Source organism: Bos javanicus, chromosome 10 (assembly GCF_032452875.1).
Source record: "Bos javanicus breed banteng chromosome 10, ARS-OSU_banteng_1.0, whole genome shotgun sequence".
Classification (NCBI taxonomy): Eukaryota; Metazoa; Chordata; class Mammalia; order Artiodactyla; family Bovidae; genus Bos; species Bos javanicus.
In genome coordinates this window covers 24,409,365-24,427,122 of record NC_083877.1, presented here as the reverse complement: position 1 = coordinate 24,427,122, position 17,758 = coordinate 24,409,365, and the positions used below count along the sequence as shown (strand labels likewise).

General features: G+C 39.2%; 1 gene segment (V, D, J or C); it reads left to right on the top strand.

The window, feature by feature from the left end:
• The first annotated feature begins 7,661 nt into the window (after window positions 1–7,661).
• LOC133255163 (T cell receptor delta variable 1-like) lies at window positions 7,662–8,383 on the top strand. The segment is given in 2 exon segments: window positions 7,662–7,744; window positions 7,860–8,383. Coding segments are annotated over 2 exon segments (573 nt in total).
• The last annotated feature ends 9,375 nt before the right edge of the window (window positions 8,384–17,758 follow it).

The window sequence follows — 17,758 nt, the reverse complement described above, 5'->3', positions numbered from 1 at the left end:
AAAAGAAAGCATCCTGGGCATAAAGAGGAGGAGAAAACTTCTGAAAATAATTCATTTTAGTAACTAGAATGAAAGTTTAGAAAACTGCATCATCCAACTAATAAATATGTGATAACTATAAAACATTTTAAAAATTCTACAAACAGAAGAAAAACTGAAATAAAGGAGAACGATATAAGCAGATGGAGAGGGTGACAAAGTAAAATTTTGTGGTAAAATTAATACTGAAATTGTATTACACTAAAAATTGGAAAGCATTTGCCTTTATGCACTAAGGATAAAGGACTTTCATTTCAGTAAGTGACATTCCATCATTTTTCCTATGGAAAAGTGTATTATGGCCTTCAGATCATATATAAATAGCAGTCAGAGTGCAGATCTGAATGTAAGAATAATGTATGAAATTAATGGAAAAAATACAAAACTTGTTCATTACTTTGTGTTAGCTACACATTTCTTAAACAGGACACAAACATGGCTAAGCATCAAAACTAGTCTATATTCACATATACATTCATTTTTCGTGTCACTTTGTATATAGCAGAGATGGGCACAACATTGTAAACCAACTACCCTTCATTAAAAAACTATTTGGCAAAACTAATACAAGTTTAAAAATAAAATAAAACAAAAAAAAACTGATGTATATTTAAATTGCCATTAAAAGTATTCAAGAGTTAAAAGGATAGCTAGAAAATCTATTAAAGGGTAACTAGTGAATATATTTACAGTATTATTATGTTATCAAAGTTAATATAATTAATTATAAAAATATTATATTAGCAAATATTAGCTATAAAATATACTATCAAAGGGCTCATTTTGATTTCAAAATATCTCTTTCAAATCAACAAGAAAACAAACAAATTGATAGAAAAGAGAAAAGCCTGAAGTAGGCAATTGACAATAGAAGATATTCAAATGGTCAATAAACATATTATTCCCATAAGGTGCATAAGCTGACATAGCTAATTTACACTGGTAGAAATCAGAATACTGTTATAATGGGTCAATATCATAAAGGGAGCTCTGAAGGGCTGGTAATGCTCTGTTTCTTGATCTGAGTGCTGGTTATAAGGGTGTTGCTTATGTGAAAATTTACCAGGCTGTACCCTTATATTACATTTTCTTATATGAAAACTCCAATAAAAACTAAAATGATACATGATGACCTCTTACTAATTATTAGTTATAAGGTGACAATAAACTAAAACTAAAATTTCAGGTGCTTTCATTCTAGTTTTCCTTTTCTGCTACTGAAATATTTAAGTAAGAACACATTTGTGAAACAAGCATGACTTCTGACCATGTGTAAGTATTGACTTTCTATTAATAGATCATAGATGAGAAATGTGTCATTTGTCTTTTTCATCTATCCGAGGTACAATGTGTGATTTTGATCTTTGGTATCAGGACTTCCCTGGTGGCTCAGTGGTAAAGAATCTGCCTGCAATGCAGGAACTGCAGGAGCCTCGGGTTCAATCCCTGAGTCAGAAGGATCCCCTGGAGGAGGGCATGACAACCCACTCCAGTATTCTTGCCTGGAGAATCCCATGGACAGAGGAACCTGGAGGGCTACAGTACATAGGGTCAGAAAGAGGCAGACATGACTGAAGTGACTTCACACACATGCAACGCATGTAGTATCAAGGTACCAACACGTTAATATTTGGCATTATTAGGAAAAGTAGAAAACTCTAGTGAAGTCGCTCAGTCGTGTCCAATTCTTTGAGACCCCATGGACCGTAGCCTGCCAGGCTCCTCTGTCCAGGGGATTTTCCAGGCAAGAGTACTGGAGTGGGGTGCCATTTCCTTCTCCACTAGTGAATAGGAAAGGGTGATAAATCGCTCAAGATGCTTGCATCTTATTTATTACAACAGAGTTCAAGCTGATCCCAAGCTATGAAATTCTCGGGAAGGTACGCATTTTTCTCTAGGAACATTGCTAACAAACAGAATGTTGGGATTCTGGTAAGGATGAAGAAGTAAATCTACTTGAGGACAATGAACAGTACCTGCCATATCCTTAAATATTAAAGGGCTCCTGAAACACTGTGGCATGCTAAGCAGTCAATGAGATTTATTAGCCAACATCTTTATCATTAACATTATCTCAGAATCTGGTGCTTGGTTCTGGTTTGCTGTAATAACAGATAAGGAAGTTCATCTTGTCTTTGGACTTCAAAGTCTGGTGAAATGGAAGAGAGAGAGGAACATTTGTAAAGGAGCTTTGGAATGATTATCTTTACACTCCATTTTAGTTAAGGAAGCAATAGCCTCTGTGAAAGTCCCTTCCACATGGCCTTAACTAAAAACTGACCAGTGTAATATATTTCTCCCTCTTGTGGTTGCTCCTTAGTCTCCCTCATCTAAAACATTTTGAATTTAAAGATGGGAGCAGCATTCTCTTCACAACCACACCTGTGCAAAAATAGACTCTTGTCTTTGCTCTTAATCTCAAACAGAGCCCTCAATCATGGACAGTCCAGGAAAGCGTCCAGGAAAAGTCCAGATTTTCATTCTGATCTGTACTTATGAGAAAAGTGCATTTGACTACTTCCCACTGACTTCCCTGGTGGCTCAGACAGTAAAGCATCTGCCTACAATTCGGGAGACCCAGATTCGGTCCCTGGGTCAGGAAGATCCCCTGGAGAAAGAAATGGAAACCCACTCCAGTATTCTTGCCTGGAGAATCCCATGGACAGAGGAGCCTGGTGGGCTGTATTCCATGGGGTCACAAAGAGTCGGACACGACAGAGCATGCAAGGAATATTAAAGCAATGGTATCAGCAACACCCTGCACTCTTGATAACCATATGTTTGGTTGTGAATAAAAAGGAAGACTCACTGCTGCTGCTGCTGCTAAGTCGCTTCAGTCGTGTCGAACTCTGTGCGACCCCATAGACGGCAGCCCACCAGGCTCCCCTGTCCCTGGGATTCTCCAGGCAAGAACACTGGAGTGGGTTGCCATTTCCTTCTCCAACGCATAAAAGTGAAAAGTGAAAGTGAAGTTGCTCAGTCGTGTCCAACTCTTCGCGACCCCATGGAGTGCAGCCTACCAGGCTCCTCAGTCCATGGGATTTTCCAGGCAAGAGTACTGGAGTGAGGTGCCATTGCCTTCTCCTGGAAGACTCACAGTTCCCCTCAATAAGAGTGTCAAACAGCCTTTATTTCACGTCACAACTTCCCAGCCTGGGGACTCAGCCACCTACTTCTGTGCAGAAATATACTCACAGACACACACACACATCAGTTTGTACATAAAAAGTTTTAATATATTTAAGAAAATTGAAATTATATAGAATTTATTCTTTGATCAAAAGTGGAATTGGCTTAGAAAATCAATAGCAAAATGATATCTTTAGAAATGCCCAAATATTTGAAATTGAGGCCTTAAAATTTAGAATAACTCATAGGTTAAAGAAATAATTACTTTGCTATTAGAAAAAATTGTGAAAGAAAATATAGTGAGAACATATACATATAAATATTATGAGATACAGCTAATATACATAAGAGGAATTTCTCTTTAAATACGAATACTACTAAAGAAAAAGGCTGCAAAACAATTATCTAAGCTTTCAGCAAAAAAGATAGAAAAAGAAGAACAAATTACAACTAATATAAACTGAAATAAGAAAATAAGAAAAATGTCAAATTGGTAAAACAGAAATAAAATAATATAAATAACCATGAGATACAAAGTTAATTTTGCTAAAAAGATTAATAAACTATATTCCTAGGTAGAATTATCATGGTGAAAAAAGAGAAAACACAAATTAGAAATATAAAGAATGAAAAAGTAAACAATAGATGCTACAGTGTTAAAAGGATAGAGTCCCTCTGCTGTCCACCTGAAACTATCACAACATTGCTAAGTGGCTCTACTCCAATACAAGACAAAAAGTTCAATAAAAAGAGATAATAAAAAAATCATTAACAGGATAATGCTACTGTTCATCCAAAGTGGGGATATGAGAAAGTGGGGAAATCTGATTTTTTGACAAAGGTGCAATGACTATTCAATGGAGAAATGATAATCTTATGAGCAAATGATTTAGGGACAATTGCATAATCCTAGGCGAATAACTGAATCTTGGCCTAAATCTCATACATTATACAAAAATTTGAGGAAAATCACAAAATGGACCATACACCCAAGTGTAAAATCTAAAACTATAAATATTTTTGAAAAAAAATCTTTAAGACCAAGTGTTGGACAAAATGATTTTTGTCATGACATCAAAGCATAATCCATAAAAAATAAAATATTTCATCAAGAGTAAAAATGCTTACTCTGTGAAAGATACTATTAAGAGAATGAAAAAGACAAACCACAGAATGGCAGAAAATATTTTCACAATGTATTTTCATCAAAGAATGGTATTTAGAATACAATGACTGTCTAAACTCAGCAGGAAGAAAACAAGTAGTCCAATTGGAAAATGGTTCACCCAGACATTTCGTGGAAGAGTTATGTGTTAGGGAAATAAGCATGTAATCAGATGTTCAACATCATTAACCATCCGGGAAATGTAAATTAAAACCACAATGAAATACCACTCCACATCTTTCTTAATGGCTAAAATGAAAAATAATGATGATACCAAGTTCTGGCAATAATGTAGAGAAATTGGATCACTTATACATTGCTGGTAGGTAAATGGAACAGTCATTCTGGAAGACAGCTTAGCAGTTCCATATAAACTTAAATATTTACTCACCTTACAATTCAGCAATCACACTCTTTTATGGGCATTTCTAATGGAATGATGAAAAACTTATGCTCACACAAAATTTGTACTTGAATATTCATGGAAACTATATATGTGATGGCCAAAAACTGGAACCCAACCAAATGTTCTTCATTGTGTGAATAGATAAATATGCTGTGGTACACCCATTCAGTACAATATTATTCATAGATCTATCTCAACTTCAATGAGGTTAAGTCTAAATAAACCATTTTAAGTTGAAAATGTTGTAAGTGGAAAAGGTATATAATATACTTAACCTACTGTGCATCAGAGTTTTGCCTGGCCTAATCTTAAAGGTGTTGTACTGAAAGTGAAAAACAGAATGGCTGTATGGGTACAGAACGGTTGTAAGTGGATCAGTTGTTTACCCTCAAGATCCCAGGGTTGACTGAGAGCTCAGCATGCTGTTGCTGCCCAGCATCACCAGAGAAGCAGCCCAGCATGCTGCTAGCATGGGAAAAGACAAAAATTAAAAATGCAAAGTGTGGTTTCTAGTGAGTGCATATGTAGGTTTCTCACTACCGTACGGTGAAAAAGCCTAAGTTGATTCATCACAAGTTGGGGACGGTCTGTAGTGATTAAAAGAAACTTACTATTGATTCATGCAACAGCCTAAATGGATCTCAATGCTGAGTGAAAAAGGTATCTCAGGAGACTACTTGATACACGCTTACACACCATAGTATTACAATTGCATGCATAATGTATGAATTTACTTATACAGCATTCTCAAAAGGACAAAATATAGAGATGAAAGGATCAGTAGTTGTTAGGAGTTGCAGGGGTGGAGGCAGTGTGAAAGTGGTTTGCTCTAGGGAGGTGAAACAATTCTACATCTTGATTTTAGTGATGGTACAAAAACCTGTACCAGTGATAAAATTTCAGAGCTATGCATAAAAAGAGTGCATATAAAGCTAATATATCAGATTATCATCTGTATTTTAGTAATACTTTATCAATATCAATTTTCTAGTATATATATATATAATAGCTATAATTACATATGCTACAATACAATACCATGCTGTTGCCCAGTTGCTGTGGAGATTTGTGATCTCCTCTACTTAAATACAAGTAGGTTTGGTAATGCAAACCATATATCAGCTGCCTGTCAACACTCAGGGGTGAAATGGGACAGAGGAGATGTCTCAACTAGACGTGCACTCTCCTCCATGCATCAGTCATTAACAACACCACTCAGGCAACTTAAAAGCCAGGAGTTGGCACTGTTTTAGAGACCTTGTCTGTACTTTCTTCTCTTTGTATTTTGCCATTGGTTCTTTTATATTAATTCATCCATTAAAATGGTAAAACCAAATGGAAAGTTGACAGCTACATTCAAATGAACAGGTAACAGTTTACAGAATCTCAGTCTTCGCCTTCTGTGCTGTAGAGGTATAGTGTGTGCTTGCAGTCTGTAGATACCAAGTTTTGTTGGAGTGCATTATAGTGTTATGGCACAGAAAGAACTGACATGATTATCTTAATTTTACTTAACAAAAAGAAAAAAGAACAAGCAACTAACTAGTTAGACTGAACACTTTGGGCTAGTGAGACAGAAAAAATAACATGCAGACAATTCTAGAACACATGATCTAAGAAGGACAATTCTACTTCTGGAAGGAACGGGACTGAATTTCCTGATCCTCCTTAAAGTCTGATAAATAAGATTCAATGTCAAGTTTCAAAAGAATAATTATTTTATTCTTGTTATAAATTCATACAAACATAAAAAAGAGAAAAGACTCTGCAAGTTAGAAGGACTGATATTTTATCATTTATGTCAAAATGATTTTATGTATTGAAAAAACCAAGTAGAGCCCTAAAACCTATAAAAAATATGTTAAAAATTTTGGATAAGACTGCCTTTCGCCAAAAGTATGTGAGTTTTTAAATAGAGTATTTAGATTTTGGATGGAGAAATGTAAGTATAGGCTAAATGAATGACTAATAAATAAGTAGATTATAAGAAGGGTTCATTGCTTATACTAAATCTTATTTTAGGTCTGCTCATTTTGTTACAAACAGCATTATTTTGTTCTTTTTAATGGCTGAGCAATTTCATTGTGGGGTTTCCCCAGTGGCTCCGTGGTAAAGAATCCACCTGCCAAGCAGGACACATGTGTTCAATTCCTGGCTCAGGAAGATCCTTGGAAAAGGAAATGGTTCCCCACTCCAGTATCTTGACTGGGAAATCCCATGGAAAGAGGAGCCTAGTGGGCTACAGTCCATGAATCCTAAGAGTCAGACACTACTTAGTGATTAAAGAACAACAATTGTACATAAGTAACACATTTTATTCATTCCTCTGTCATTTGAAAAGACCCTGATGCTGGGAAAGATTGAGGGCAGGAGGAGAAGGGGACAACAGAGGATGAGATGGTTGGATGGCATCACCAAGGGACATGGGTTTGCGTGGACTCCGGGAGTTGGTGATGGACAGGGCGGCCTGGCGTGCTGCGGTTCATGGGGTCTCAAAGACTCGGACACGACTGAACTGAACTGTCAAAGCACATTTCATTTTGCTGTAACCAAACACCAATAAAAATGTAAAACAAACAAACAAAAATCCTATATTAAATGGGATGGCAAAATTATTCTGTGGAATAATTATAAGTGAAAATCAACTTGTTTGTTTTTTAGTTCCACTCAGTTCAAACCTTTAAAATAATTGCTTTTGAAAAGGCCCCTTTCAGGCACAGCCTCCTTTAATTACCTGTGGGGGAAAAAAATTGACAAAGAAAGGTTTGTGGTGAGCTAGACTTTTTTCCTGTCTGTGCACAGACCGTGTTACCTATGAACACGACAAATCCCACTTCCTGTTTGAAGGAGTCACACGGGAACCGGATACTATGTATATGCGCTGCCAGGCACACAGACACCGAACTGTAAGCTTGAGGCAGAACTAGGCACATTTGTGCAGGGGAATCCATGCCTCATGCTGCTCTCCAGTCTGCCCTGGGTGTTCCTGGCCTTCATCTTCTCTGGTACGTATTCTAAAAGAGAAGCAAATATCTTATGATTTCAGCTTGGATTATTTTAGTCTAATTCCTATACTATTTTATTCACTGCTCCATCTCTGTTTTCTGATTTTCCCCACAGGATCCAGTGTAGCCCAGAGAGTTACTCAAGACCAGCCAGAGATTGCCAGTCAAGTTGGGGAGGTAGTCACACTGAGCTGTCAATATGAGACAATTCAGAGCCGTTACAACATTTATTGGTATAAACAACTTCCCAGTGGAGAGATGATTTACCTTATTGGTCAGGGTTCTTCTAGCCAGAATGCAAGGTATGGCCGCTACTCCATAAATTTTCAGAGATCACATAAATCCATCAGCCTCACGATTTCAGACGTACAGCTGGAAGACTCTGCAAAGTACTTCTGCGCTCTCTGGGAACTCACAGTGCTTGAAGTAATAGGAAAAGCTGAACAAAAACCCCAGAGCTTAATAAGAGACAGCCCGGCTGCTGCGGAACCCAGGCTGAAATACACACCTGCAGACCCCAGACAAGAAATGGTAGTCCTGTGGTTGCTTCATCTGTGGTCTGGATCAGAAGATTTAATTCTAAATAAAAGCTCCTTCTATGGCATTTGGAAGCAGGTGCCTAGAGTAACTTTCTACTGATACATTCTCCTTCTGAATTTTTGGCTTTAAATCAGCCACACAGAACATGTGCAAAAGTTGTCTAAATTTGAAAACTTGTCCCATAAAAATGTAGAATGGCAGTTTCACCTAAAGAGGCTCACATCACAAATCTGGATCTAGAAGCTGAAATTGTCATGAAAATCACCTCCTTAGTCCTTTCCCCTCAGACTTCGTGTTGGGGCACAATTGGAGGAGAACCACAAGTGATGTAGAGTAAGAGATAAGTTATAAGGATTAGAACATAGGCAATGGCTAGAGCTGGTGGAAGAGTCCATAAAAATGGTTATATTTGTATTTTGTGTTGAGTTTAATTCACTGTAAGTCAACTAGAGTAACATTTGTGAAGGAAAGTTGAATGTGGACACAAGCATGGAGAAACTGTGACATGTGTGGAAGTGTATGAGGACAAGGGAACCCACAAGACACATTAAAACTTGTCCGTCTCTTACCTCCTTCAGTCGCACAGTGGTGGGTGGCCTTCGGGAGAAGTGGATGCCATTTGCCATCATGCTACATGCACACTTGGTCCAATACAAAGAGAACATGAGTAAGAGATCCGATGGGAGGTAGAGGAGTTATGAGTCAATAATAAGTTGAACTATCAGATCATCAGCAACATTATGTATTGCCAGTCCCTGGAGCTCTGCACCAACCCACGGAACATAAAAATGTGGCTACACAAGTACCTTCCAAAACTTACACAAATCTCTTTCATGGCCAAGCCTAACCCAGAACAGAAAAGGGAAGCAAATTCAAGGAAATAGATTTCCAGATAGTTAAGGTGAAACAGTACAAAGCTACCATAATACCTTAACTAGTTACCTAGTATTCATCAGTACCTCCTTGAACAACACTACTTTTTAATAAGGACAACAGGAAAATTATGCTTCCTGTTAACATGATGTAATTATTTCTTCAATCAACCAAAGCAACCTATCTCCCTCAAAGAGAATACCAAGTATATTTATCCATTTAGGGGTGATGCTCTTTCCTCTGATAGCTGAATCAGAGGATTCATTGAATTCTTTAACTTGAATACTGAGATACAAAGAGATAAAAATTAACTTGCAGTAACACATTTTATGCTACTATAGGCAGGAAAACTGGAGATGGAAGTTAAAAATGGTTAATGTATACATAAATATATTCATATAAAATGAAAGTAATTTCATAACTATTATATTTTTTGTTATTGCAAATGGCCACAAGGTTGTAACTGGTATTTATAACTACCTCCTGCATTACCTATTCTGTAATCTCTGCTCATAGCAAGAATCTCCACTCACTGTTGTACTTAACTTCATATAAAACAAGCTGCTTATTCAGGAACAACACTATATGGAAAGTAATAAAGATGAATAAGGAATTCTGAAAGTCTACCTCTGTGGTTTTGGCAGAAGTTTGCAAAGCATTGAAGACAAATCCAAGTGTCCATTTTAGTGAGTAAAACTCTTACTAATACTCAGGGGAAGTTGATATGCTATATTCTGGGAAACATCATTAATAATGATACCTGACTTATCACAGGCAATAACAGTCACAAAAGGTAAGCATTTCTAAAGAAAACAAACATGTAAAAGTTTCAAGAGCTTCTTATGAGCATGCAAGTATATTTTAAAATTATTTTTGTTTGTTAAAAATCACTGCAAAGAGAGGGAAAAATCAAGGCCCGACTGGAAGGCTATGTATGCAATACACAGTCCTGAAAAAGGACTCAAATGCAGGATATATTAAAAGCGCATAAATCAATAAGAAGAGAAAATAGCTAGTAAAAATAGCAAAATCTTGGAGACCCAAATCAGAAATATTATATCCAACAGGTAGTAAACATGCAATATGACCTTGATTTTACTGTTTTTACAGAAACCAAGACCAAACCTCATCTGTTCCATCCGTGTGCTTTCAGCCTGAGTGTATCAATGTAGCTAGATGTATATGACACCAAAGGATAAGGAAAATAATGACTGTCTCCAGGAAAGGAAGTGATTAAGTAAATATCTTGGAAGCTTCCATTACTGAACTGATGTGTGGGGGGCGGGGGTGAGGTGCGGCGGGGAAAGTAGGTCACAAAGTGGACTTTGAAGGAAAGGTATTCTTTAGTAGAATAAAGAAAGTTGATATTTATTGAGCTTACTATAATATAGTAAGGCATGGGAAGAATTTACAATCCATTATCTAATTTCAGTGTTAAAACCCTATGAGACAGGTTTTATTGTTCCATTTCTTTCAATCTTTGAGAAGTGAGACATAACTTTTCTAACTGTGAAAAGTGTCCCAAATTTTATTGTCTTCCAGAGTGTACCATCTTAGAGGGCTCCTTAAGAGAAAGTTTGGGTATGGAGAAGGACATGGATCTAAGACAGAGCAGCTGGATGTCTCAGTGATGGTGACATTATACTAGTTTAAACTGGAAACTAAAGGCAACTAGAAAAGAAGATGGTAAACCTAGGTACAAATTGCCCCAGGATCAGTAGATGAGGAAATCATCCACTATCCAGTTAAGTGCTAAATGCTTTAACAAGTTTGTTAGTTGTAGTGGGCCTGGAAAAACAAGAGGCTACAGGAAAAGAAGAGATATCACTCCTTAAACACTCCAAGCATACTGTGTATCAAGACCTGTGCCCCTTGCCTTTGCCCTCTCTGCTGTGATGCTATCCCTCAAAACATTTACATGGTGCACCTCTGAAAACTCAAATGTCACACCTTTGTGAATGCTTTATCTTAATGTTACTATTTGCAATCCCAGAGAATCAGGCTCCAGCGACTGCGTACCAAGAGTGAAAGCTGAAGCACTGCCAGCTGGTGTCCTGCTAAATGTTTTGTGAGACTGACACTGGGCACCTTGCTGCCTTCTAGTGGTCATGGGTTAAACTGCGGGCAAACCCAGTCACTTGTACTCTGTGCCTGGAGAATCCCATGGACTGAAGAGCCTGAGTGGCTACAGTCCAAAGATTTCAAAGACTGAGAGGCTAAGCATGTACGCATGCACGCTAGTCACAGTAGGGGCTGCCAATGTTCAACCAAAGTCAGTAAACGTCTCAATGCAGAAATCATAGGAGAGAGATTTGGGACAACTGGCTGGTTTTTAATCTTTGCCTGCTGCTGCTGCTGCTTGCTGCTGCTGCTTGCTGCTGCTGCTGCTAAGTCGCTTCAGTCATGTCCGACTCTGTGCGACCCCATAAACGGCAGCCCATCAGGGTCCCCCATCCCTGGGATTCTCCAGGCAAGAACACTGGAGTGGGTTGCCATTTCCTTCTCCAATGCATGAAAGTGAAAAGAAAAAGTGAAGTCGCTCAGTCGTGTCCGACTCTTAGCAACCCCATGGACTGCAGCCTAGGTTCCTCCATCCATGGGATTTTCCAGGCAAGATTACTGGCCAGATGTGAAAATTATTGACTTCAAATTGCAAATATTGGGTTGGCCAAAAAGTATATTCATGTTTTCTTGTAACATCTTACATGCTATGATTTTGGCTGGCAAGTAATAGGCTGCCTTGGAAAGGAAGCTCAGAATTATTGCACAAAGGGTTGTTTTCTTTTTCCCTTCTTCTTCTGCTAAGTGAAATAGTTTCTACTGCTCTGTCCTTTCTTGTAGTATAGTATAGAAATATTCTGAGAATGGGAGCAAGACCCAAAACCGGGGAAAAAACTAAGCAAACACTGCTTAGTATACTCACTTCAACAACATCTCAATCTCTCAATATAACACCCTAATGAACTGATTTTCCCTGAACAGTAAGAACATGATAGACCATGGAACCTTATGAAAAATACATGAAATCTACCATTTAAACTGCCAAATATACCTCAAAAAATATTAAGCTCTATCTTGTGGAGAGACTCCTTTGCAATTTGAGAGTCTGGCTCCCCAGTCCTCAGCGTTCCGTGCGTTGCCTGTAGCTGACTGAGAGCGCACGCTGGGGCAGTGCTGTGCGAGGCGATTTTCAGGTGTGTTCTCACTCGGTTCTTATCCTAACCCTTCAAGTTGGGTCCACACTACTTTAGGGAGGCAGTGTAATAGTGCTTGAGATGGAAGAGTTGGCTTATGTTTCCAGACCTATCACTCATTAGTTGAGTGATCTTGGAGTATCACTTAATTATTTTTATGCTTCAGTTTCCTCATATCTGTAAGGTGGATATTGATAGAATCTACCATGCAGGGTTCTTAGGAGAAGTGAATGAGATGATGAATGCCACTGTGAGCCCAGTGCCCAGCAGAAGGATACTGACTATTCACAGAAATGGAAATTGAACATGAGAGAGGTTCAATACCTTGCCTGGTGTGCAGAGCAAGGGTCAGAGTGGAGCCCTCCCTCCATACCTTACTTAGAGCACAAGCCTTTCCTTATCCCAAGAGTAACTCTCTATCTTAATACAGTATTGTATTGTCCTTGAAGTGCTTATCCAGTGCAATGGGTGCTGTGCTGGTTTGATTCTTGATCGGGGAGCTAAGATCCCATATGCCTTGTCCCCACCCCCCCAAAAAATTAAAAAAACCCGGAAGCAATATTGTAAGAAATTCAATAAAGTCTTTAAAAATGATTGACATCAAGAAAATTCTTTTTTAAAAAAGAAAAATCAACAAGTAGACTCCTATTATTGTTAAAACATATAACCTCTGACATTTAAAACATTTACAGAATATCATTAACGTAGGGGCATGACAAATTCCAAACACAATATGCTCCATACCAGATAGATAAGTGTTCTAATTCTTACTATGCCACTTCCCTGATATTTCACCTTGAGTTAATCACCCAAACTCTTTGAGCTATTTGTTATTTGTAAGTTAGGAATAATAGTATCTGTATTGTGTGACTTTCATATTAGAATAATGTACATGAAGCAAAGGAAAATTCAGCACATTATGTGGGTGAATATTTCTATTTGGGGAATTTGAAAGTTTTAAAAATTTTGTTTAAAATACGTATAAAGATTCTTAATCAAAACAGGATTCATGTCACATATTACCATCCCACTCTCTGAAGGTGAATAGTAGCAGTCCATGATTAAGCAGCCCACTTCTGAAAGGTTGTCAGTTCTCTTTGTATAGTGAGCTCATCTCAATGTTTGTGAAGTTGGTCTCAAGAAAGCAGTGTTTGATTCCTCATTTTGAACCACAGACAACTGATTCTAGGGCAGAAATGGTTGGTGTGTTTTTAGCACATGTATGTGGTCTTGTCTCTGATTGGTTGGGCATCCAGGTACAGAAACGTATTTTCTGAAGCAGCATGTTTCACAGATCTAGGCTGCAGAACGTTCCTCTCCTGAGGATACCTGATCAAGATAAATGGAGAGGAACACTTTACTAGCCTCATGGCTGATCCTGTGGCTTCATCTTGGCCATAAGTCCTGGGGCTGCTGAAGACATTCTGAACAGTCTGGGGTGGTGATGGGGAAGGAGGGAGATGCAGTCAGGCACCTCAAGATTCAAATATTTGGGAATGTGTGAAAGCAATGAACACTGTAGAGAAATCAGTTTCTATGTGTGACCTTATCTTTCTGAACAGGAGTGAGCAGCCTCTTGACTGTGGAACAGCGTCCTCCCTTGCTGTGGGTTCAGGAAGGAGAAAGCACCAATTTTACCTGCAGTTTCCCTTCCAGCTCTTTCTATGCTTTACACTGGTACGGATGGGAACCTGCAAAGAGCCCGAAGAACTTGTTTGTAATAAGTGTAAATGGGGATGAAAAGAAGCAAGGACGAGTGAGAGTCACTCTGAATACTAAGGAGGGCTACAGCTCCATGTACCTCAGAGGATCCCAGCCTGAAGACTCAGCCACATACCTCTGTGCCTCCACATAGTGCCCCTCAGCCCTCTGCAGCCCATACCCAAACCTGTGCCTGCTGCTGCTCTGGGACCAGCATTGACAAAGAGCCATTGTTTGGAGGAAAAGGGAAATTCAATGAATGACAGTGTTTTTGTAATCAGGGGGAAATGCAGACATAGATAAACAAGCATTCCAGTCACTGTAGCTTCCTCGACTAACTGGACTGTTCCTAAACATCACTAATCTCCACTGCCACTAGGATACTGGCCATATCATTAATTCCAATTCCTAGGCTCCTCTTTCCCTGTGATTACAAGTAAACTAGATAGTTTTCAAACCTATCTAAAATAATGTGGTTATACCTGGGTAATATTTACCCCTCACTATTGCTACATCCTAAGAGCTAGTCTTTATGGTATTTCCTTATGTGCATGAATGTAATATGGGGATATGCTGTCTCACACATCTGGCATGGAAGTCTGCATGTTTTATACCAGAACAGTCAATTCTGTCTCATTTAACTCATTGGAGATTTTGGTTTTGCTTTGGTTCAAACTTCCCACTACATGGACTTCTGTATGTCATTTCTTTACTATGTGGCTGTTTGCATTTTGAAAAATTGCTGTGAATTCTGGAAGAAGCATTGATAGGGGAAATTCACTACTAAACTTGGTCTCTCCCCCAGTTTATATTGTAATTGTGATTAATGAATAAGTAAGGGAACTCTAGGATCTGAGTTTCTTATTTAGTAATTTCCAGGTATATGAAGCTGATGAATTATCTGATCCTGTGCTCATTTTTCAGATTTCCAAATAGCCCACCAGTTTAATACCATATTGGGCTTCTCTGATGGCTCAGATGGTAAAGAATCTGTCTACAATGCAGAAGAGCCATGTTCGATCCCTGGGTCAGGAAGATCCCCTGGAGGAGGGAATAGCTGCCCATATGCTTGCCTGGATAATTCCATGGGCAGAGGAGCCTGGTGGGCTATAGTCCACGGGGTCACAAAGAGTTGAACACAACTGAGTGACTAACACTTTCACTTAATACCGCATTGGTGATTTGCTGCTGCTTAGTCGCTTCAGGTGTGTCTGACTCTGAGCTATGGACACTATGGATGGTAGCCTGCCAGGCTCCTCTGGCAGAGGCTGCTAATTCTGGGGTCTTTCTGGGGTTTGTCAACATGAATTAACTTGCTTCTGGGCCTCTTCATCTTATAGCTTGTGTTTTCAGGTTTCTCCCCTGGAGAATCCCAGGGATAGGGGAGCCTGGTGGACTGCTGTCTATGGGGTCACACAGAGTCGGACACGACTAAAGCGACTTAGCAGCAGCAGCAGCAGCAGCCCCACCATACACATCAGTAATTAATATCCAGCCTCTGTCCAGCCTCCTGAATTACGTTGTTATTGTGCTCTCTCTCTTTCATAAATTTATATTTTAAAAAATCTGTTAGTGTCATTATGTTTAGGAAAGATAATATATATTATAAAAACAATACTGGTTTGCATACAAACCCCTCAGACCAAAACTATCTAAGAGACATTCATGTGAAAGATTTCTTTGTCAAAGATCATTCACAAGGCAGTAATGAATCTATTTGTCCATCAGATTGCAAATGGTTGAATCTGTTTTGCTATATGCATGTGCATAGAACTGAAAGGTAGAGCACAGAAGTGACTGAGGTGAACCTGTAGTTCATTGTACAATAGTGTTGATGGAATTAAACAACATGCAAAAAAAGAGCTGCTGGTCAACTTCCCAAACTGGATCTTCAACATTATGGGCATAAAGATCAATGGAAGAAATTTCTAATACTATCAGTGAAGACCCTCTGTTTTAGCTAACCCTGAATTGGTAGAAACAAAAAGCACAGAGAAAAAGCAAGGACAAAATTTGTCTGTACTGTGTGTTGCTGCAACACAGTGCTTCATGTATTTTTCATACCAAAGAACATATAGAAACTGATTACATTTGTACAGCACTTCAATATAGAATGCTGCTTGAAAGGACCTGTGATTCCACATTCCCTGGGTTCTTCCTCACCTTAGGAGGTAAGGAGATAAAGCACTTTCCACACAGGTAATCAATTCCTGGATGCAGAGGCACATAATTTGGAAAATCTATTCTTATAAACCTGGGGAAAATGCAAACCTGGAAGTGAGATTCCTTAAAAAATACCTGTGTCTTTATGAAAGTCATATACAACCAAGAAAACATGCACCAAACTTTTCAGTTTCTTTGGGTTCTCACATGGATTTGAAATTGAAAATATTCTGTTGTGTTAGTTACAGAGCTACAGATCCGACCTCTTAAATAGTCTCTCATTTTTTAAAGTCACATGGAGTGAGAAGAATGAGTGAAATATAAACATCAAATTGAACAAGGAAAGCTCACATCTCCCTGTTTACTGTAGGGCCCCAACATGAGCAACCAACCACCTGCTCCTGTTCTGTGGGGCCCAAGGCTCTCATTACACCTGAGCTGCTGCTGCTGCTGCTGCTACTGCTGCTAAGTCGCGTCAGTCGTGTCTGACTCTGTGGGACCCCATAGATGGCAGACCACCAGGCTCTCCCGTACCTGGGATTCTCCAGGCAAGAACACTGGAGTGGGTTGCCATTGCCTTCTCCAGTGCATGAAAGTGAAAAGCCAAAGAGAAGTCTCTCAGTTGTGTCCAACTCTTAGCAACCCCATGGACTGCAGCCCACCAGGCTCCTCCATCCATGGGATTTTCCAGGCAAGAGTACTGGAGTGGTTTGCCATTGCCTTCTCTGATCACACCTGAGCAACACCAGCTAATCTTCTGTGCTAAGGCAGGAGCACTCAGACCACACGTGAAATGAAGTTTGGTGAAACAGATGTTTCAGGTCCAGCTCTTAGAGACAATCAGAAATTAGAGAGAGGAAAAACACATTTCATTTTTGCTAATATCTCACAAGTCTTCAACAGGATTCTCTTCATGGGCTTTAGTGTCATCGCATTTTGCTGCACAACAAACCACCTCAAAACTTACTGTTTAATTATCTCATGATACCTCTGCTCCATGCAGTGAAAGGGGGCTCAATTGCACTGGAATCCCTCAATTTACTCACTTAATTAGTGGGGTTGACTGGAAGCTGAGGCTCAACTGAAATCTCAGAGGCCCGGGCTCATCTCTTCTTCAGACATTCTCAGAAGCGACCATGGCCCTTACATGTGATCTCTCTCTGTGATTCTGAGGGAAGCTGGGCAGCTTACACTGTGCCTCGGGGCTTCCAAAATTGCAGAAGTGTCAACAGCCAAAGAGTCGCCACCTTTCGCCTCAGAACTGGCATGATGTTAACTTCTGCTCATCTGTTTACTACAGTAAGTCATGCAGCCAGCCTGGACTCAGTGTGTGCAGGGGCTACACAAGGTCCCAGATATCAGGGAGCAAGGATCACTGAAGGTACCTTTGGCCACTAGATTCCATGTGAGCTGATAGAATAAATACATTCCTTGTGGCAAACTGGCACCAGAGTGCTAATGAAGCACATAGACCTTAATAGTCATCAAGGTCACGTCAGTTTACTTCTCAAATAGCACCCACACCCACTTCCTCATCTCTATA